The sequence below is a fragment of the Dendropsophus ebraccatus genome, chromosome 15 (genome assembly GCF_027789765.1).
Source record: "Dendropsophus ebraccatus isolate aDenEbr1 chromosome 15, aDenEbr1.pat, whole genome shotgun sequence".
Lineage (NCBI taxonomy): Eukaryota > Metazoa > Chordata > Amphibia > Anura > Hylidae > Dendropsophus > Dendropsophus ebraccatus.
Window position 1 is genome coordinate 13,701,455 of NC_091468.1, and position 23,574 is coordinate 13,725,028.

General features: G+C 47.1%; 1 protein-coding gene across 1 annotated transcript; it reads left to right on the forward strand.

Annotated features, from left to right (window-relative positions):
* The first annotated feature begins 5,283 nt into the window (after positions 1–5,283).
* On the forward strand, positions 5,284–12,574 carry SLC30A1 (solute carrier family 30 member 1). The gene is made up of 2 exons (XM_069954387.1): positions 5,284–6,282; positions 8,448–12,574. Exons 1-2 carry the CDS (start codon positions 5,679–5,681, stop codon positions 9,329–9,331), a joined length of 1,488 nt encoding a protein of 495 aa, XP_069810488.1. The 5' UTR covers positions 5,284–5,678; the 3' UTR covers positions 9,332–12,574.
* Positions 12,575–23,574: the final 11,000 nt, after the last annotated feature.

Consider the following 23,574-nt stretch of genomic DNA (forward strand, 5'->3'; position numbering starts at 1 on the left):
GCTGACAGCGCCCGTTTGCTCCTCAGAATCGGGCCGTGGAATACGCCCTTTATTCATGCAAAAGTGTTCAAAAGTTTATTGACAGTGTGCAAAGCGCAAAGCCAGGTATATAAAGAACGCCCCTATTACACGGGGCAATGGAGAGGAGCAAACGAGCGCTGTTAGCGCTTGTTTGCTCCTTGTTCTACCCTCGCTGCCGGTGCTATTACACGCGTCAGCAGCGAGCTGGTAAGAGCCGGGGGAACGGGCCGATCGCTAGATCGGCCGGGCAGCCCATAGAAGATAGCAGCGGTCTGCTGCCACCGCTTCTATTCCACGGAGTGACTGCATCAGATCGTTGCTATTTTAGTCGTTTGTCTTTTTTAACATGTTGAAAGACAAAGACAGACAACGATCAGCCGAAATTGTTCATGTTGGCTGATCGTTGTCTTCTATTACACCAGACGATTATTGGTCGTAACGGCAGATAATCATTTTGCGTAATAGGGCCTTAAGAGACATACCATCCTCCTCAGTGCCCCGGGCCCACTAGGGAACTATCAGCAGGTTAGATTTGTCTAACCTGCTGATAGTTCTCCTTTAAACTATATAACCCTAATGTCAGGACGGGGAGGTAGGGATAAGATGAGACAGTGGGTCCTAAGCCTGAACCCACCCACTGTCCCTACCTACTTGCCTCAATCGGCCCTAGGCAGCCGCAGACAACCACGAAGACGTGCCCTTTACTGTATAAGTGTAACACAGAACAAGACAGAAAGACAAACACAACAAAGGAGCGTAAACAAGCCAAGTCAGAACCAAACGGACAACGCAGTACAAAAACAGGCAATTGGACCGGCGCTCTGATCCTCAAGGTTCCGGACAGGCAGAGGCATCTGTCAATCAAAAAACACTGCTCAGCTACAGCGATCAAGGCTAGCAGTGAGCAGTGTAACTCCTGCATTTCCGGGAAGCTGAAAAGCAAGCGGGTGTGTCACACAAAAAGTAAAAACAGGCCCAGTTCACACCAGGCTTACTGCACATTCCTGACACCTAATTTGAGCTCCTCTATGTCTATCTTGTACACTGATGCACCGGTGTAGCCGTTTATGGAAACCATCTTGGTTGCCCATAGTCACCAATTACAGGGCACCTTACAAACAATGGCAGGGACTCTGTATTCTATGTGCGGGCTGGTAAAATTATTTTCATCATGTACATTAACATCGCCTTTGATGCCCCCAGGATGGTATCTGCCTTGGCAGCAGCCGCCTGGCACTGTTTGATGCTGTTATATTTACTGTCACCTCCTAAGCCCATGTCATCCCATGTCAGCGTTACCCTGTGTGTTCCCATTGAGAAAGTAATCTCGCCATGTAACGTCCATTCCTGTGTGTATAACCGTACATTTATAATTTCCTGCACAACTCGGGATGAATCAGATTTATCTATTTTATTACTTTTGAGTCTTCTACGGTTACTTCAGCGACATTTGATTTGACTACAACAGAGAGATAGACGCTTTACAGATCTGCTTTCTCCCTCTATCCCTACATATTAGAGATGAGCACGCTCGAGTCTGATCATTCGGCATTTAAATACCATTGGATGAAGAAGTTGGAAGCTGCCCTTGGGGGTCCTGGAAGACATGGATACAGGCATAGGCTATATCCACCAGGACTGCATCCAACTTCCTCAGTCACTGGTATTCAAATGCCAAATGCTGGAGTTGCGCTCATAGCTGTGCTTTGTCTAATCCCGGATAACCCCTACATACAACATTAGATAGAGGTAGGCCGAAAGAACAATTGTTGAACGAATGATCGTCTGATGAAAGATCATTTTGCAGACACAGCCAGTCCATTTTGGCCATTAAAGTTGTTCGGACCTGGGTATGTTGAGACTTGTAGTTCTGCAACAGCTGTAGGGACCTACGTTTTACACCAGTGGCCCAAAGGCTCTATAAACAATCACAGGGATCGGTGCTCATCATCTGGTGCCCTTCAACCCATGTAATGGTGGTTTTACACGGAGCGATTATCGTTCGAATTTTCAGAATAACGATCACATTTGAGCGATAATCGTTCCGTGTAAACACAGCAAACGATCTAACGACGAGCGAGAAATCGTTCATTTTGATCTTTCAACATGTTCTCAAATCGTCGTTGATCGTTCGCAAAAAATTCGCAGATCGGTCCGTGTGAACATTCTTTCAACGATTTCACCTATGTGTGAGATAGGCTTAAATGATCGCATAACGATTTTTCCGTACGATGTATCGTTCTGTCTAAATGCTGATCGTTATAAAAAAACATTGTTCATTCAAAATCGTTAATTGTGCGTTCGGGCGACTTATCGCTCCATGTAAAAGTACCATAAAAGAGCAGACGAGAAGGGTTGTGTGGTTATTGTCCCTATGGCTGCAGAGTCCTATTAGAGCTGTGACAGTACTTGTGTCCCAGACACCTCTGCTTTGTATGTGCACAATGCTTCCAGTCTATAGTCTATAGTCTACAGCATCGTTTCCCAACCGGGGTGCCGCGGCACACCGATGTGCCGGGAGAACCCGCCAGGGGTGCCGCGGGATCCCGGTGGGAAATAAGCGCTGTCTCTTTAACATCCCGAGAAGCTGCGGCCGCGCAGCTTCTCGGGATGCACAGAGCACTTTCATGTTCCGCCCGCAATATGGGCGGGCGGAACATTAAAGTAAGCAGAATATAGGAGCAGGAAGTGTCAGCGTCCTGCTCCTATATTCACTCCCATAGGCCGCCGGCATTTCATACCAGCAGCCTATGGGAGGCCGGGACGTGACCTCTCCGGCAGGCGTGATGATGTGACGTCATCACGCCTGCCGGAAGTCCTGTCCCCGCGGCTTGCAAGATGGAGCCAGAAGAGGAGGAGGAGAGCTTCTGCCTGCACAGCGCGGATTAGGTGAGTAGGATGTTTGTTTTTTTAAGGGGCAGAGCAGGGGGCATTATTAGTTCATGGGGGGCACCTCGGGGGCATTATTAATATATGGGGGCACCTCTGGAGGCATTATTAGTATATGGGGCACCTCTGGGGGCATTATTAGTTCATGGGGGCATCTCTGGGGGCATTATTAGTTCATGGGGGCACAGCAGGGGGCATTATTAGTATATGGGGGCACCTCTGGGGGCATTATTAGTATATGGGGGCACCTCTGGGGGCATTATTAGTATATGGGGGCACCTCTGGGGGCATTATTAGCTCATGGGGGCACCTCTGGGGGCATTATTAGTATATGGGGGCACCTCTGGGGGCATTATTAGTTCATGGGGGCACAGCAGGGGCATTATTAGCTCATGGGGGCACCTCTGGGGGCATTATTAGTATATGGAGCCCACCCCTGGGAAATTATTAGTTCATGGGGGCACCTCTGGGGGCATTATTAGTTCATGGGGGCACCTCTGGGGGGCATTATTAGTTCATGGGGGCACCTCTGGGGGCATTATTAGTTCATGGGGGCACCTCTGGGGGCATTATTAGTTCATGAGGGCAACTCTGGGGGCATTATTAGTTCATGGGGGCACCTCTGGGGGCACTATTAGTTCATGGGGGCAACTCTGGGGGCATTATTAGCTCATGGGGGCACAGCGGGGGATCCTACATACAGGGGGCATCCCACATTCCTAGTCGCTTTACTGCACATAACACCAGACAGCGCAGTTACTTTGGGAGCCGACAGGAGGGAGAAAGGGAAGGAAGTTGCTAGAAATTTGCTGAGCCTAAATTGTTTGTCTCGCAGGTTCTGAAAAGATGAAAAGTAGCTGAAAGAAAGCATCATGGCGGATGGAGAGGAAAAGGGAAAGTGACTCCTCAGATCAAAGAAGACGTCACCTGTGAGTCACTGTATGACGGTTTTCTTATTTTGTAGAACATTATTTAGTAGGGGTGCCCCGAGGAAATTTTTTTTTCCAAGGTGTGCCCCGAGTTGGAAAAGGTTGGGAAGCACTGGTCTACAGAGACAGATGGTCCCAGAAAATAAGACCTAGTAGAGGTTTTGCTGGATTGCTAAATATAAGGCCTTCCCCGAAAGTAAGACCTAGCAAAGTTTTTGTTTGGAAGCATGCCCGCCGAACAGAACACCAGGGCATGCAGCTGGGATTTTTTTAGCCCGCCGCCCTTATCCCCTACTTTCACGATCCATTGCAGAGCAGCTACATGCAGGACATGAGGACCATCACCTGTTGCCAACCCCAATGTTCCCTTCGACGGCATTAGGAGGCCCGTCGCCTGCCGCCATCCCCGTTATCCTCTACCGCCAAATGTAGAGCTGCACACAGTCTGCGGTATCCCATCGCCTGCCGTCATACCGTATTCTGTCCTTGCTGTACTAGTTTGCTATGGTTAGCTTCCCCTGGTGGCTGGAAGCCACCATACTGTCCGCTGTCCCTGCTGTGCTGTGGTGAGCTCCCTCTAGTGGCTGGAAGTCGCCATACCATACGCTGTCCCTGCTGTGCTGTACAATTGTGCTGTCGTGAGCTTCCCCTGGTGGCTGGAAGCCGCCATACAGTATGCTGTCCCCGCTGTGCTGTACGAGTGTGCTGTAGTGAGCTCCCCCTGGTGGCTGAAAGCCGCCATACCGTATGCTGTCTGTGCTGTACATCTGACATGTGAATTCTTCATGAAAAATAAGACATCCCCTGAAAATAAGACCTAGCACATCTTTGGGAGCAAAAATTAATACAAGACACTGTTTTATTTTCGGGGGAAACACGGTATGTATAACATCTATAATGAGGGAGAAGTGTCGGGATGGCTGTCATGGTCACATGACATGACTATAGACACTATGTCAACATCATTCCACCACAGCCATGGCAACCAGGGTATTAGAATGTTTATTGTTTTTCAATATGGAGAAGCATGGGGCAGATTGTATAAACGGGGTGTTAGATAATCTCCTCACACATTGTGTCATCACTTTTTCATCCATATAATAAATGCAAATGGAAATAAGAGGAATAAGGGCTGAATCCGGCCCTATAAAACCCATCTCATTTACCAACATAAGTGCTGATAACAACCAATCAGGTGATGTCATTCATTAACCAACTTTGCAAGAGCTGAGATCTGATTGGTTGCTATGTGCACGTAAACCTCCTATGTTCAACCACTGCCCATAGCAACCAATCAAATCCCCTTTTTTAATTCATCACCTATATGAGGTGAAATCTGATAGGTTGCTAGAAACAAGCACTCACCAATCAGCGCAGCTCTTTTATGTTCCAACCTGCCTCGCATCCATTAGAAGTGAGATCTGATTGGTTGCTAGGGCAGAAGCTGACAGCGGGGGCGTCATAGCAGCTATGAGGGGCGCAGGGAGCTGGCTGTGCACTCATCGCCGGTCCCTATAGTAACCTCCTCCCCCCTCAGCCTGTGTAATGGCGGCTGTAGCTATGTACCACATCGCGTCCCGGGCTCAGCCAATCACAGGCCGGCGTGAGGCGGGGCGGGGCCTCGTCATCTCTGCTCCGTGTGGAAAAGACGGTTTCGGGTGCAAAAGTTTGTATTATTTCCCTGCTCCGGACGTCAGAGATGCCCAGTGAGGGAGAAGCCGCCGCCGCTGCTGCCGGGCTCCGGTCACTGCTCTCCCGCCGCGGCCTGCTCCTCGTCCAGCCGCCGGGCCCCGCACCGACCTTTGCCCCGTGTGCTCGGTTGCTCGCCTCTCACTCACCATGTGGGAGTCTAACCGTGTGCGGCTGCTGTGTATGCTCGGCCTGACCTTCGTCTTCTTCGTGGCGGAGGTGGTGGTGAGTCGGATCACCGGCTCGCTGGCCATGCTCTCGGACTCCTTCCACATGCTGTCCGATGTCATCGCGCTGGTGGTCGGCCTGATCGCCGTGCGCTTCGCCCAGAAGACCCGCTCCACCGATAAGAACACGTTCGGCTGGATCCGGGCCGGGGTGATGGGCGCGCTGGTTAACGCCATCTTCCTCACCGCCCTGTGCTTCACCATCATCCTGGAGGCCGTGGAGCGCTTCACCGAGCCCCGGGCCATCGAGCAGCCGCTGGTCGTCATCGGGGTCGGGGTCGGCGGGCTGCTCATCAACCTGATCGGCCTGTGTATGTTCCGGGACAGCGCGGGGGGCGGACACGGACACTCACACGGCGGCGGGGGCTCCGGGCACGGACACTCTCACGGAGCCAAGAAGACTCACCGGAGCCGGGAGCGATCGGCGGGGGATGGGGCCGCCCTGGACCGGGAGGAGACCAACAACCTGGTGGAGAACTGTGCCGGCACCGGAGGGCCCGGGGTGGACGTGGTGCCCGGGAAACACGGTGAGGATCTGTGACGTCATAGAGCGGGGTGTCAGCTGTCATGGTGTGACGTCATAATACACTGACAGACCATGTATAGAGGGAGTGTGACGTCATAATACACTGACAGGCCACATATAGAGGGAGTGTGACGTCATAATACACTGACAGGCCATGTATAGGGAGTGTGACGTCATAATACACTGACAGACCACGTATAGAGGGAGTGTGACGTCATAATACACTGACAAGCCATGTATAGAGGGAGTGTGACGTCATAATACACTGACAGACCATGTATAGAGGGAGTGTGACGTCATAATACACTGACAGACCATGTATAGAGTGTGACATCATAATACACTGACAGGCCATGTATAGAGGGAGTGTGACGTCATAATACACTGACAGACCATGTATAGAGGGAGTGTGACGTCATAATACACTGACAGGTCACGTATAGAGGGAGTGTGACGTCATAATACACTGACAGGTCACGTATAGAGGGAGTGTGACGTCATAATACACTGACAGGTCACGTATAGAGGGAGTGTGACGTCATAATACACTGACAGGCCATGTATAGAGGGAGTGTGACATCATAATACACTGACAGGCCATGTATAGAGAGTGTGACGTCATAATACACTGACAGACCACGTATAGAGAGTGTGACATCATAATACACTGACAGACCATTATGAGAGCCTGATGGTGTATAGGAAGTATGATGTCATAGTGGGGGCTGTCTATACACTATGTAAGGTACAGACCGTTATACGGTGCTTATATGTAGCGACAGTGTGATGTCATTTAGGTGTTTGAGCTGTCAGTATACATATGGTATGTAACGTATAGAACATTATAGAACAGCTTGATGGTATATAGGAAGTATGATGTCATAGTTAGGGCTGTCGGCTGTGTATACAGCTGGTGTATAGAGCCAGCATGATGTCATATAGAGAATGTGACATCATAGTATGGGCAGTCAGGATCCCACCTAGATAGTACTTAGCTTTTTTAAGGTATTGAGTAAACGTGATGTCATGGCACAGGCTGTCATCTGTGTATGTGAGGTATAGGGTATACAGTACTTAGGATATATATAGAGGCAGTGTGATATATGAAGCGGCAGTGTGCTATATGTGGCTTCTGGTTGGCACTGCCCACCCCTCCGGTATAGTATCACATATATGGATGCTATAGGATGGGCTCTTCTGTCAGGTAGCTGGGTTATATATAATCCATCAGGTTAGTGGTCTTCTGATGGGTCCAGCCCACCCTGTGCTATGAAGATACAGGACGCAGCCCTGTATAAGGGGAGACTGAGCGCCCCCTGGAGGTATGGCATATGACATCACATAGGTGACTGATGACTCTGCCTTATTCACCTGTATGTTCCTCGGGGGAGGGGGTGGTTTCTGTCTGGGTGTTAATCACTATGTTAGCGTGGTGGCTGCAGTCTTGAAGAGTTTTTTTCCTTTCTATTTTTATGGCCCGGCTCTCGAGGCCTCCGGCCGCCTCTGCCAGGGACGATCCATTTAATTAATTGGTCACGCTCCGGCTCATGAATCTGCTTTGTGGTTTGTGAGTCTCTTGGCATTTTGTGGCGATCGGTGCAGCAGGTTACGTGAGGAACGCCGATGCTAGAAAGTGTCCGGCTGGAAACTAAGAGGCTGGGGAGAAACTTCACGTCCCCTACAGAGAGGGATAAGGTGCAGAAAGGTTGTCGCTAGGCCTAGGGACGTCAGGGGGGTTATAGGCAGGGTTATAGGTTCTACCTTAGTTCATCCATGTATTACATGGTCCTTCATTCATTGGTGGGACCCTTATTGCAAAATAACAATTCCCATCATGCTTGGACCTGAAGCCTTCTGTTAGGTGACTGTTCCTGTATGTCACCGACTACCTGTACCCCTAGACCTCAGCATCAATGATGCACACACTAGCTCTGTGGACTGTCCCCCTGCCTGGCTTTGGCTTCAAAAATCTGTCAGATAAATCTGTGTGTAAAGGCACCCTTAGGAAGGAGATGTAAAGCGTCACTGCTGTCACTTCATTCTCTTGGCTTTCGAGGTGTGAGCTTTTATCCTGTGAATTTTTAACCCTATGTATTTGAGATTGTTCTGGTACTGATGGGTCTAAAAGCTCCGGCCTATAACAAACTCTTCTCTCCTCTTTTTCAGAGGCTTTGGCAGATACCACTGCAGAACACCGACTCAACGGCAACATTGCGCAAAACCACATCACAGAAATCAACGAGGATGGCTCTCAGCTCAACATGCGCGGAGTGTTCCTCCACGTTCTTGGCGATGCATTAGGATCGGTCATCGTCGTGGTCAACGCTTTGGTCTTCTATTTTGTGTTTAACCCTTGTCCATCTGGGGAAAAATGCATCAACCCTTGTGTTCACGACCACTGCGATGATCATCCAGAAGTCAATCATACCTCGCTTACCCTGAACGAAACCACTGAGGAACCACAGATCAAGATCGCTGGACCTTGCTGGGTGCTATACCTAGATCCCTCCTTGTGTGTGATCATGGTGTGTATATTGCTGTATACAACCTACCCTCTCCTTAAAGAATCTGCCCTCATCCTATTGCAAACAGTCCCGAAACAAATTGACATTTCCTCCCTGAAACAAAAGCTGCGAAGCCTAGAAGGCGTTGAGGCTGTTCACGAACTGCACGTTTGGCAGCTAGCTGAAAGCCGCATCATTGCTACTGCTCACATCAAATGCCACGATCCCACCGCTTATATGGAAGTGGCCAAGCGCATTAAAGACTTCTTCCATGATGAAGGAATCCACGCTACCACTATTCAACCGGAATTTTCCAGCGTTGAATCTGGATCTAGAATATCCCTCTGTGAACTTTCTTGCAGAACTCAGTGCGCCCCCAAACAGTGTTGCGGGAACTCTGAGAAGAACGCCCCGGCCAGGAAGACCAGCTGTGGAGCCACTACCTTAGGAATGATTAGTGAATCCCCTGAGCATAGAACCAAGAGAACTAATGCTTCTGAGAAGCCCGCTCATGAACTGAAGATAGACATGGACTCCGCTGTCTGAGTCCACCTGCAGGTTCGGAGGATTCTTGGCTGTAACTGGGGGAAGATACAAAAGGGAAACCACTTCCCGACACATTTCCCGAACTTGCAGTTTGGTAGTATGGATGATCACAGCTAGGCTTGGTCTGGGATGGTTTATGTTCAGAATTCCACTCTACACAACTAAAAGTTGCCTATTTGATTATATAGATGTTCCACAATGTCTTCAATGTTACAGGTTTTTATTTTTTATTACCGCTTTTGCCCAAGGTATTGTCATAGCTATGCAGATCGCTTTAGGACTGAGACTGTAATGTTGTGTGGACTTTTTTTTTTTTTTTCTTTTAGTCCTCCTATTACTTTATGCTAAGTTTATGTTCCTATTTAAAAGTCTTCAGATGTGGACGTCAGTAGTATCGACACTCGGCCAGAGATGCTTGAGAAGTTGTGTGTGAGCTGTGGCCCCATTTTTGAGCACTTTACATCTGTCCTGTTGGATAACTTCACAAGTTGTACGCTGTATTACTTATTGTGAACTGATCTTGTCCTATAGCTTATATGCGTTCAGAATTCTGCTTATAATCCATAGTTTTGATTCCATAATGGTCTGCTGTATGGCATTCTCTGAAGTGTGGTGTTTACATAAGACACTCCATAGTAGTCTGTTAGAGGTGAACTACATCTTCAAGCATGTACCACAGCGGAGCATGTTGTCTGCAGACTGTGAATCAGCGGAGGCTGCTGGGAAATGGGGAGACAGAAGCACATCTTTGGTCATCTGATGGGTCAAATGTACTCTTAAGATGTCCTGATTGTGCACTACCCTCTTTTAAAGAGGTCCAGGCTTAGAAAAACATGGCTGCTTTCTTCCAGAAACAGCGCCTCTTCTTTCTTCAGGTGTCATGTGGGCTTTGCAGCTCTATTCCATTGAAGTAAATGGAGCTAAATTATTACACGCAACCTGAAGAAGGATGGCTCTGAAAGTATTTTTTTCTAATGGTGGTAAGATCAGTCATGGAAAACATTTGGCCATGGTCATCTGTAAGAGTAAAAGCTGGCGTATTTCCCCTGCAGATATCTGAAGCTGGCATTGGGTTTCTGCCGGAGATGTGCTGGAGGGTCAACCCCATTGTTACTCTATGGGGCAAATTCTTAGCTTTTTCAACTTATTTTTGCACCAGTGCCAACAATCTGCATATGAACAAGGTTGTGGAAGCCCCTCTACATGCACGCAATGAGGATTTTCCCCAAATATCCATCAAGCCCAACACATATTAGTTATATTTAGATTGTATGAAGATGTAAAATGATCAAAAGTGGAGCGCTACACTACAAAATCTGTGTATCCCCTCTGTTTCAGGGGATGCTGGTAGCATTAATGGGGACCTGACTGCTCGACCTACTTGTTTTAATAGATACTTGAATTTCCTATTATAGGAGCATGCTAGAGTACCATTATTTTTTTTAAATAACTTTGTGATGTTCCCATGTTGTTCTTCCTGGAAATGTGTGAATACATCGACTACTGGCTGTTACCAGTCTTGACATGGTCAGCACAGATTAGTCCGTGTTGTGTGTTGGGACACACAGTTTTGACAAGGAGATGCTAACACAAATGCCAGCTTATCATTTTCCAGGAGGAATAACCAAGGGACACAGAAATCTATGAAAATATGCTCCAGCATTGGCCTGAGGATATACGCACATGGAGTAATTCTCACTGAAAACTCAGCTCGTCCCTCTCACGCTTCTGTTTTCTTTTCCGCCAGCTCCATAGACTCCGTTCTGTGGTCAGGTGAATTCCGCTGTCCGCCAAAAGAATTGACATGTCATTTCTTGGGGCGGAACTTCAAGTGGGAACGTGGGGGAGCGGGCAGTGAAGTTTTTTGTGAGAATTCCTACTTGTGCATATACCCTTACTTTGAACATGCAGATATGTCAGGAGAGCAGACGGATCCTCACTAACTAATAAAGCACTTTTTGGAGCTGCTGCAATGTGTTAAACTCTCGGCGCTCCAGTTGCAAAACTACAATTCCCATTATGCCTGGACAGCCGAAGCATTATGGGAATTGTAGTTTGACAACAGCTGGAGGGCCGCAGTTTTACACCTGTGTCTTATAGCATAGAGACAGGGCAGCAGATGGGCATCGATGGCTTCTCTTGTATTCAGCAACAAACTGTGATACCTAATGCACTTCCACTGCTAAAATAAAAAGGAAAGTAATGTGAGCGTCTTGCCATCAGAAGGCCAGAGTGCTCGTATTTATGCAAAATACCGATCAAGTTAAATTGCACTTGTGTAGTGTGTTTGAAAGTTCTAACATGTACGTTGTGTTTGCACGCCATCGCTGGGTCTGTCACGGTACTACATCCGGTAAAGATCATCGTGGTGTGAGACGTGTTCTCATCCTCCTACAGGCAGTCGGTGCTGAGCACTTACCTGCAGCCACAACACTCGATCCTACACCGAACTGCTATCGCACACCTAAATGTGAACTTAGGGGTTAATTCATGTATCGCCAAAGCAAGTTTTAAGGGAAGCTGCCGCCCACACTCCTTGGAGGCAGCCATGTTGGCCGGCACTGATGTGCCACTGCCGCCTCAGTATATGCCATCTGCCACCACTGGTGGGTGACAATGCTGTTCACTACAGCAGGCAGGTGCGGTCACCCATTTTCTGTGGCAAGGTGATCGACAAACACATTTGCGAGGGGGTTACTTGGCAAAAATGAAGTTATGAAGCCTGGGAGATAGATATATTATAGCACACATGGCTGGCACCAGCGCCTGTGGGTGGCAGGTTCCCTGTAACACTACCTTTCATGAATGTAATAACCGTGTCTTGTCAGGACATTTGTGTATTGAATGAAAACCTTTTCAGTAGTGCTTCTATTTGTAGAGCAATGTCTTTTTACAGTCCTTTTGGACACGTCATTTTATAAATTACTTGAATGGAACAACTCCTTGGTAGTGTTTGCCGTAAGCAGCAGCCTTGTGTATGGCGGAGCTGTACCCCTTGCCTTGCATACTGTCAGCTCTCTGGGGAATGCTGTCTTGCCAGTTCTGTGTTTGCCTGTTATATTGTAGATCATATCTATGTAATATGTCACATGTAGCGGCAGCCCCTTACTGTTTCACTTGCCTACCGGTTGTATGGTGCTTCTATTACATTCTGACAGGTTTTCCATAGCCATTAAAGCCCATGACTCTTTGTACTTGCAGTTTTTCAGGACCAATTAAACATGGGGAGCTTGTACTGACTCACATGGTGCCTGTCTGCTTGTTTTTGCACTTGGACGTTTTATAAACGGGTGGAAATTCTTCCTGGTGAGGTAACTGATAGGGAATCTAATCTAAGTGCCATGGCTGTAGAGCGCCACCTAAAGAGAGGCAGGTGGATTGGTGCACTGAGGGATGTAGACCTACCCCGAGTTCACCTAACGGCCTAATTTACATATTAATAAAACAGGATTACAGGAAACAGGGCTGAGGATGAAGGTAAGAAAATGTCTCCTGCCCTATGGGAACATAACAGATCTGATTCTGTTAACCTTCTCTTGTTCACACACAGTTTTTCCATCAGTCTTTTTTCAACCAAAACCAGGAGTGGGTTGAAAACACAAACTGTGCAAATCTTTCCATTATAATTTTGCCCTGTCGGTTCCACTCCTGATTTTGGTTTGAAAAAAAATGGACTAAGAGGAACCAGTCAGGTCAAGAATTAAAGGGGTAGTGCGGCGGTAAAAAATTATTCACAGAATAACACACATTACAAAGTTATACAACTTTGTAATGTATGTTATGTCTGTGAATGGCCCCCTTCCCCGTGTCCCACCACCCCCACCCGTGTACCCGGAAGTGTGGTGCTTTATACATACCTGATCCATGCCGACACGCGTCCGCCATCTTGTGCCAAACGTCGTCATCGGCCGGCCGGCCCCAACATCTTCGATCTTCGCGAGTGCCGGCCGCGTCATCAGCTGCTCAGCCGCGATTGGCTGAGCATAACTGTGCTCGGCCAATCGCGGCTCAGCGGCTGATGAAGGTGCACTCGGGAAGATCGAAGGTGTTCGGGCCGGCCGACCGAAGATGACGTTTGGCACAAGATGGCGGACGCGTGTCGGCACGGATCAGGTATGTATAAAGCACTACACTTCCGGGTACACGGGTGGGGGTGGTGGGACACGGGGAAGGGGGCCATTCACAGACATAACATACATTACAAAGTTGTATAACTTTGTAATGTGTGTTATTCTGTGAATATTTTTGTATCGCCGCACTACCCCTTTAAGCCGTTTAATATTGCAAATACACCAAAGCACACACTGCCCAAACATATAACTATTCCCTCTGTCCCTGCTCGCTGTAATTAAAAAAAAAAAAAAAAAAGGGGGAAAGAAGCATCTAGCGGCGCACTTCTGCTGTGCTGTACTTGATGGCGGGAATGGGCTCCATACACTTTCTATACTGCATCAAGGAAAGGGACAGAGGGAGAAGTGCTTAGCCAAGTGCTTCTCCCCTCTTCTAGTGATGAATGGGGTCTTGGCTCAAATGTTATTTTTTTGATAATGGTAACTAGAGATGAGCAAAGCATGTTTGGTAGATAGCAGAACGCTCTGCTTTTGAATCCCAACGTCTGGTCGCTCGGCGAAGAAGTTGGAGAGAGCCGATGATCGCCTGGAGAGCATGGGTACAGTTATAGGCCGCTATACAAGTACAGAACACAGAATACGGAGGTGATTTTCCCTTCAAAAACAATGGACTGTAAAACAGATGTGAAGAAATATCTTCTAGGTTATGTTCCCACTAGGTTAAAAACAAGGGCTAATAACGTCCATTAATAACGGTCGTTATTCGCCCCTTGTTTTTACATGATGCGAGCTGCGGAATCCTCTATGGGTTTTACGTCCTAAGGCTGAATGTCCTTAGCTGTCCTGAGGGTCTAATGGCCTGAACCAATAGTCCTAGATCCCTGTGATCATAGTAGTTTAGGTCATAAGATTTGCAGTCAGGCCAGGACATTCAGTCTTTTACTACTATTATTTTTATGATGTAGTGTTTGTGAGTGTACTGTACCTGCTTCATCTCCTTACTGGTACTATCCACCCACAACAATCTGCCCCATTAAGGTAGGATAATGCTGGTAGGCAATCTCTTCTGTACCGATCAGATGAGCCACAGTCAAGATGGAGGTTGTGTGCCACCTATTTGACTCCCACCCTTATATATATATATATATATATATATATATACACATTCTTGTCCATTACAGTAACTTTATTCATAGTTCATCAGCTTACGTACTTTTGCCCGTCCCTTTAGCTCAGGGACGGCCCTCGAGCTGTTATAACATTTTTGCAGTCCTCGTACTTTCCCACGTTATGTCATAGTGAATGGGATTTGTAGAAACCGCGCTTTATCCTTCAGGCAGCGTTCTCTGTCAGTCTTCTTGTTTTCATTTGCTTCCAGCCTGATTTTATACGTCCTTTCTGGGAATCGTCTAGACAAGAGCAGTCATGTTTTATCAGCTTTACAATCCTCTGGTATAAGACATCAGGTTCACTATTGCTTTGTGTTTCCGTGTTACCAGCAGTGACTAAATAGATAGATGACACTTTCTATCTCCTCTATGAGATAATACACCTGAAGTGTCCCCCATTGTAGCCACAGTGTAACCTCCTATAGGACATGCTAATAAGGGACGCTTCATTTATTGTTTAACCCCCTCTAGACCTTGAGCCTAAATGTATGCTGATACCAAGACTTAAGATGGGATATCCAGGATTATCACAAACACAGCTACTTTTTTGCAGAAACAGCACCACCCCTGTCCCCAGGTTGTGTGTGGAATTACGTCTCAGCTCCATTCACTGCAATGGGACTGAGCTGCAAAATCCCCACGCCCAAATAGAGGACCGGAGAGGCGCTCTTTGAATAAGAAAGCAGCCATGTCTTTTTAAACCTGGACAACCCCTAAATATTGCAAGGTATTGGTGTTCGAATGTGTCAGTCGTATTTTTATTTTTTTTTGCAGGCGATTTTAAGAAACTTTGTAATTGGGTTTATTAGACAAATATGCCATTCCCTAGCTTCCTATTAGCCTCACAACAGATTGGGTGTTTCCGCCCCTATGAGCTCTCAGGACGAAGGAATTTTAATGGAATAAACCTATGACTCCACCCCTTGCAGGCTATATCCTGCCGTTAGACCCCCTTTACCTCAGTTTTTTTCTTTGTCCCTTGAGTAAGGATGAAGGCTTCACTATGCAGCACTCTCACAATGGCCCATAATCACAATGGCCCATAATCGCTGCAGTTCTAAGGAGCATGCTTGCGATATCGGGCTGTTGGGAGTTTATACACGTTTCTGTATCTCTCCTCTGGAGTGTCTGAAGCCTGTTTGTCTCCTCCTTAGGGCGCCGCCATTTTCCCGGAGTCTGTGGCGTTACCGGAAGTGACGTCACACGCCGGTGACGCACTTCCGGTCCGCGGTCCGGGCTGGATTACTGCCTCTTCTTCTCTGTATCTTGAGCGGCGTTTTTTCATGTAGGAGGGGCTACAGCTAAAGCACAATTCGGCCTTGCCTGGATTTTCAGTTTTTTTCGGACCCCGGTGATTTTGCAATTCTGGGGGGCAGGGCCTATTTGGCGCCATTTCGGCCATTTAAACCCAGTGTGTTTGGGCGGCCAGTGCTGTCATATGGTGTACCATACCTACAGCTTCAGGATTTACGATATCTGCTTTTTTGCTGTTTCTCTCCTGTGTTTGAGAGTAAGTACCTGGATATAAGATTAATATTACTTGCTATATGATTTTAATGCATGTTTTTGTGGGCTAGATGTCTTCAAGAGAGGATTCAGGTGGACCGATTCCTGCAAAAAAAAACTAGCATGAAGAAAAAACATCTCACATGTGCCCAGTGTGGTAAGCGGTGCGCTGCACCACGACATGGTTTTCTCTGTTCCATATTTTGCCTATTGCTTAGGGTCTTATCACTGTTATAGATAAACCCCTTCCTGAGGAGTGGGAATATATTAAATGTTTTGATTGCCGGGTAACACCTGCTGAGAATACTGAACCCACTATCCATGATGTGGTCGTTTGGGTAAAGGACTATATGGAACAGTCCGTCAGTGGTAAGCGTACCTAGTTTCCTCTGCCGCACTCCAGTGAAATACAGAGCTTCTATCTGATCTCCCTTTTTTTCTACAGTCCTAAACCAGGCTTTCAATGACCTAAAGGAATCCCTTCGCCAGCACGCAGGGGTCGTAGTCAGGAAAAGACCCAGGAGGGAGGATTCCCCTATGCAAGAATCTCCGGCAGGAAATGATTATAGGGTTGTGGACGAGGTTTACGCCACCTCCCCTGATGAAGAGGAAGAACATTTGCAGTCTGTCAGATCCTATTTCCCGACAGAGAAGATGGCTAAACTGCTGAGGGCAGTTAGAATACAAAATCAGCCGGAGGATGATGATGAGGAGCCATCTACTTCTAGGGGTCGTAGAGGGTTTGATATAGATGATTCGGTCCTAGACATGATGAGGGTCGAATGGCAGAAGCCTGAGAAGGCTGCTGTATTGTCCCGGAGATTTAAAACCATGTATCCCTTAGTTGAACAAAAGTCTAAGGACTGGGTGCCAGCCCCCAAAGTAGACGTAGCAGTGGCCAAATTGTCTAAAAGGACCTTAGTCCCAGCAGATGATGGCTCCAGCTTAAAGGATCCCATGGATAGAAGGCTAGAAGTTTCTCTGAAAAGGGCATATTCAGCCGCTGCTGCCCAGGAAGCCGTTTCCATCTCAGCCCTTGAGGTTAGCAAAGCCCTAAGGAAGTGGCTGATGAAGGTGCAGGAAGAAATAGAGACTGGAGTAGGGAGAGATGATATCCTAACTAGGTTTAAACAGGTAAACATGGGTATTGATTACCTGTGTGATGCCTCTTCACAGCAAGTGAGACTTGCTGCAAGATCTATGTCGCTATCAACCGCAAGCCGCAGAGCTTTATGGTTGCGACCTTGGACAGGTGACTGCTCATCCAAATATTTTTTATGTAATCTTGAGTACACTCCGGGGCGTCTATTTGGTAATGAGCTGGACCAGCTCATGCTGGACCTTTCTGACAAGAAAGGTAAGTCGCTTCCCCAAAATCAGAAGCCTTTTCGTAGGTTTCGGAGGGAGAGAACCCCCCAAAGAGTTCGTCAGTTCCGCTACTCTTCCAGAGGCAGAGGAGCTTATGCCAATAGGAGAGGTAACACACGGCAACAAGCCAAAGGAGCCACTAAAAAGTCAGATTTCTGACGGTGGATGCCTACCGGTAGGAGGCAGCTTAACTTTTTTTGTCAATGCCTGGGAATCTGCAATAAAAGATCCCTGGGTTGTAAATTTAGTTCGGGAGGGTTACTCCCGTTCTCTGGACCTGCCACCTCCAGAGAGATTTTTAATTTCACGCAGACTAGGACTCTCGGAAAACAAAATTTTGGAGCAGGAGTTACAGATGTTAATTTCAAAACAGGCCCTGGAGGAGGTTCCGCCGGAGGACCAGGGGAGAGGAATATATTCTCCGGTTTTTCTGGTCCCCAAACCCTCAGGGAAGTGGTGGTTGATCATCGACCTACGGTTTCTCAATCAATTTATCATAAAGAAAAGATTCCGCATGGATACCATAAGATCGGTACAGTTTGTTCTCCGAAGGAACAAATATCTAGCTTCTCTAGACCTGCAAGATGCATATTTCCACATACCAATATGGAAACCACACATGAAATATTTGAGGATTGCTGTATACATTGGAGACCAACTGAGACACCTTCAATTCAAAGTGTTACCCTTTGGCATAAGCACAGCTCCCTTCGTGTTCACCAAAGTGGTGTCCTCAGTAGTAGCAGAACTCAGGCTTCAGGGAATCAGAATAATTCCCTACCTAGACGACTGGCTGATCATTGCAGCCACAGCCGACCTCCTGAGCACGCATGTCTCTACGATACTCCAATTCGTACAGCACCTAGGATGGATCGTCAATCTAGACAAATCCGAATATCACTGGCAAACCAGTGCGAGTACGAACAGACAACGTTGCGTGCGTATGCTATATCAACAAGCAAGGAGGTACCAGATCTCAAGCTCTACTCAAGGAGGTAGAAAGGATCTTCAGTTGGGCAGAGGGGAGGATAACGAGGTTATCCGCAACCCATATCAAAGGGGAACAGAACGTGCTTGCAGACCGCCTCAGCAGAGGCCTTACTATTCCGGGAGAGTGGAGTCTGAAAGAACAGATTTTCGATCAGATAGTGGACAAGTGGGGTCTCCCCCAAATAGATCTGATGGCGACGAGAACCAATACCAAACTCCAGAAGTTCTGTTCCCTATACAGAGCAGACAGCCCAACTGTGATAGATGCCATGTCCATTCCGTGGAAGTACCAGCTGGCATATGTTTTTCCGCCTGTATCAATGATACCGCGAGTATTGGCAAAGATCAGGCGAGACCAGGCGTCAGTGATTGCAATAATCCCCTTCTGGCCAAAGAGAGTTTGGTTCCCGGTCCTTTGGAACATGAGCAAGGGGAACTTCTGGAGACTTCCCCTACATCAAGACCTTCTCTCCCAGAGCGGACAACACTGCAACAATCTGAAGTCATTCAATCTGACAGCCTGGAGGTTAATAGGCCCCTATTGAGACCCGCTGAGTTATCACAAAGGGTGTTGGAAACGCTTTCTCACTCTAGGAGTGAGGCGACCAATAGATCCTATGAAAGGATAAAGAGGATTTTTCAGAATTGGGCCACTCTTAAAGGAATAGATCCAGTTTCTCCCACAGTACCAGAAATCTTGGACTTCTTGCAGGACGGGTTCGACAGAGGCCTGAGACCTAGTTCCCTAAGGGTTCAAATTGCAGCTATGTCAGCTTTTCTAGGCAGAAAATTGTTACAGATTCAAGAAATTAAGGACTTTACCAGAGCCATCGATAGATTGAGGCCTCCATTAGTCAGACCAGTATCTGCCTGGGATCTTGGCCTAGTCCTCAAGCGACTCTGTGGCGAACCCTTACAGGAAACAGACCTCAAGTTTCTTACCTTTTAAGGTGGTATTCCTGCTAGCGATCACGTCAGCAAAGATAGTGGGAGAAATACAGGCCCTAGGCTCCTCTGAACTATATGTGACCTTTTTTACAGAGTTATCCTCAGATACCTACCAACTTTCAGACCAAAGGTGCCTTCGCACACAAACATTAACCAGCCAATTCTTTTACCAGTTTTTTCTCCTTCTTCGGAAAAAGAGACTGACTTTTCCTCACTTGATGTTGTTCGCGCTCTTCAAACTTACCTTTCCAGGGTATCTGAATTCAGGAAGGAGGAAAATCTTTTTATTCTTTTCCAGGGAAGATTCAAAGGGAAAAAGGCCTCCAAGCCTTCGATATCTAGGTAGATTTCCGACTGCATTTGTACATGTTACGAATTAGAAGGACTTCAACCACCAGAGTTCTTGAAAGCTCATTCTACGAGAGCGATATCAACGTCTTGGGCCGAGAGATGCTCGGTGCCCATTGAAAACATATGCCTTTCGGCAACTTGGTCTTCTCCTCTGACTTTTGTCAGACATTATCGGTTGGACTCCATCCTGTCTAAGCGAACTGAGTTCGCTAGATCCGTTCTAAGTGTTGTAACCACTGAGTGCCCTCCCAGTGGGGGTAATTCTTGCTAGACCCCCATCTGTTGTGAGGCTAATAGGACGCTAGGGAAGTTAACATTTTGTCATGTTAATGTGTTTTCCCTGAGTCCTATTAGCATCACAGAGTCCCTCCCTGTTGACTACTTTAAAAATTAACTGAGGTAAAGGGGGGCTAACGGCAGGATATAGCCTGCAAGGGGTGGAGTCACAGGTTTATTCCATTAAAATTCCTTCGTCCTGAGAGCTCATAGGGGCGGAAACACCCCATCTGTTGTGATGCTAATAGGACTCAGGGAAAACACATTAACATGACAAAATGTTAACTTATCTGCATTCAAAAAGACTTTCCCCAGGTCTCCCTCCCTCTCTGATTCACTGCAAATTATCAGGAAATTGTGTCTTGTTGCATCAGACATGCCCCTGTCTGGTCTGAGAAGGGAGATTAGTCCGCAACAGAGAACAAAGGATTACAAGGTGGGACCTGTGTGAAAGCCGGTATTCAGAGGTCAGAGGTCAGTGCTGACCTCAGAGGAGATAGCCCGGTGATGTAGCTGTAAGTTAACTCTTTGTTGTCCTGTTTTGGTGCCTCATCTCCCTCCATCCCTCCCCTCTCCACAGAAAACCATGAAGACAGGGGGGGAGCATCAAACTGCTTTCTGATGATTAAAATACATTTTTCGGCTAATAAACCCAATTACAAAGTTCCTTAAAATCGCCTGTACTATTGTCACAACAGTGACACTTTAAAGTAGACCTGCCATTTAATTATTATAATTTTTTTAATGTTAAAAGTTTGCTTACAAGCAATACATGTTGAATCATCCCCCCTCCTGGATTCTAACAATTCCTTCCACACTTTTCATCACCTTCCCCCAGTTATAAGCTCTTGCTTTCTGCTAAAGACACAAAAATCTGCATGTAAGTTACCCCCTCTGTCTCCCCCTCCCTTCTACCTTCCGATATGGCTGATGTAAACAAGTCCCTGGCCAGCTGTCTCTGCACTCTGTGATGCCAGGAGGGTAATTAAGGTCAAGTTACCTGTAACCTTACTGTGATTAATTCTCCCTGCATCACAGAGTGCAAAAACTGCAGGTGTGTGTGTGTGTGGGGGGGGGGGGCATGATAATTCTGCTGTCAGTAATTGAAGGTGTATTGCCACTGTTAATAACTGCAGTTAGTAAGCACAGTAGACCTAAAAGCCAACAACCCTACTCTACGGCAGCAACCTGAAACCGCGTCGCTGGAGACTGAGGACCTGCACGGCCCATCGCCTAGTGTATAATAACCATGGTGGGCTCTGTCACAATAGTCTATGGTGTAATCCACAGCATACATAGATACTGGGAGAGAGAAAATAGGAAATCGGAGCAGCACTTCAGACTTCAAGAAAATAACAGGTGCCAGCGGATCCTGGTCGGGAGAGAGAGATATCTATTTGCTGATAAATTACCCAAATTTTAGCAATTCTGCAGCAACATATAAAGTGACAGATTTGGCACTTTGGAGCATTTGTAGCCATGACTGAGACTACTAAGACAATGCTATCTCACTGTGGACGGGTGCAATGTCCAGAGGTTATTGGTTTTCTAGGTCACACTCGTAACACGCTTAACCTGCGTGAAAACCTGTATGTGGCAGCAAATAGAAGATTCATTATTTGTATGGGCCGTGAGTCACATCTGAATGAATATGTATAAGGGAAAGCGTCGATAGGGGAATATATAGCTGTATGCGGACATATAGGTGGATACTGCAGAGATGTATTGTAGTAATGGGAAGGCATGAGAAGCTTGTTTATGTGAACATATACCTGTGTACTATGACCTAAAGCTGGCCATAGAGCACCTGTAGCCATGGATCAGGGGAGCCTGTAGTGGTTGGATGCAGGGGAATATATGGCTACTAGAGAAGAATAACAGGGATGAGAGTAGGGATTGAATTCCCATTGATCACCCATAATTACTTATGGATTTACAGACCGGTGTAGGTTTTGTGCAAAGACGTGAGGAAGGTTACACAAACCTTCAAGGTCACTTAGTAGATTGAACAATGGAGACCCCTATACTGCGCAGGGACCCCACGTCGTTTGCATCCACACCTCCAGGTGTGTTACCTTACTGCAAAGTGATTCACATGAATTTTAGTTGCTTGATCAAAATAAACTATTAATGCTGAATATATGGACACCCACTGAAGTCAATGGGATCCCTCCTAAACGGATCATACGGGTCCGCTTTGTGGCTGCAGACAGAACCTTGGTAGAGGTGTGAACTAGACTAAAGCAGGACACTGTCTGCTATAAGAGCTGCCCTGCAGGGAGTGAGAGAGACTTAAAGTGATTGTACCACCAGGTCCAGGCTGAAGCACTAGAGGCGGGCCAACCCCCCCCCCCCCCAGTGGGAGCTAACCCCCGCCCCTCTATGACACGGCTCCATTTCTTTTAATTTAGTTGTGTCATAGAGGGGCGGGGGTTTCCTCCCACTGGGGGTGGGTTCGCCCGCCTCTAGTGCTTCAGCCCGGACCTGATGGTACAGTCACTTTAAAAAAATTGTCCTGTAGAGGGGAAACATAAACTGAATCACAGAAGAAAATATGACCTGACAGACACTATACAACAAGAGCAACTTTACAGAGAGGCAGATAGCCTGCTACAGGAGCTTCTTTCCAGGGATGCAGACAGCCCGCTACAGAAGCTTCTTTCCAGGGATGCAGACAGCCCGCTACAGAAGCTTCTTTCTAGGCATGCAGACAGCCCTCTATAGGAGCTTCTTTGCAGGGAAGCAGACAGCTTTCTACAGGGGTTTCCTTGCAGGGATGCAAACAGCCTTCTACAGGGGTTTCCTTGCAGGGATGCAGACAGCCTGCTACAGGAGCTTCTTTGCAGGGATACAGATACCCTGCTATAGGAGATTCCTTGCAGGGATGCAGACAGCTTGAGACTGGAGCCTTTTTTGCAGAGTGAGGGTACAAACACACACACCGTATATGCAGCAGATCTGCAGCAGATTTGATGCTGTGTTCAGTTATTTAGATCTAATCTGCTGCGTATTTGTTGCGTATTTTCTGCGTTTCTCAGCAGTAAATACGCTGCGTATACGGTGTGTGTGTTTATACCCTGACAGAAAACCTGCTACAGGAGCTTCTTTGCAGAGGTCTGCTCAACACCAGCAATAGGGACATATCAGCCCATTAGATACTTCTAACCTGCTGATAGTATGTTTTTTGGTTACATTTAGTTTGGTGGAGTAACTATTTGTTGCCCGTCCACCTGCACATTACTAACAGGTCAGAAATCTAACAGTACCTTGCAGCTCTGCAGAACTATTGGCGGACGGCCTGCACAGGGTAAGCTTATAAAAATACAACCTTCTAAAATGATATATCCTTCTTCCAGTGTTTCCTCTCCTGCTCTGCTAGAGGTAGGTATTCCCTGGGATGATTTCCACCATGGTAATAAGTAATGGAACAACAACCCTAATGTCATCTATAAGAAGTCTTCTCCATCAGGCTGTAGTATTCAGCCCTGACGTCTTGTGTAGAGTTGGCTGAGGACAATGTAGTGAAATATTAATGATTTCTGCCCTCTGATCTGATGGGTATCTT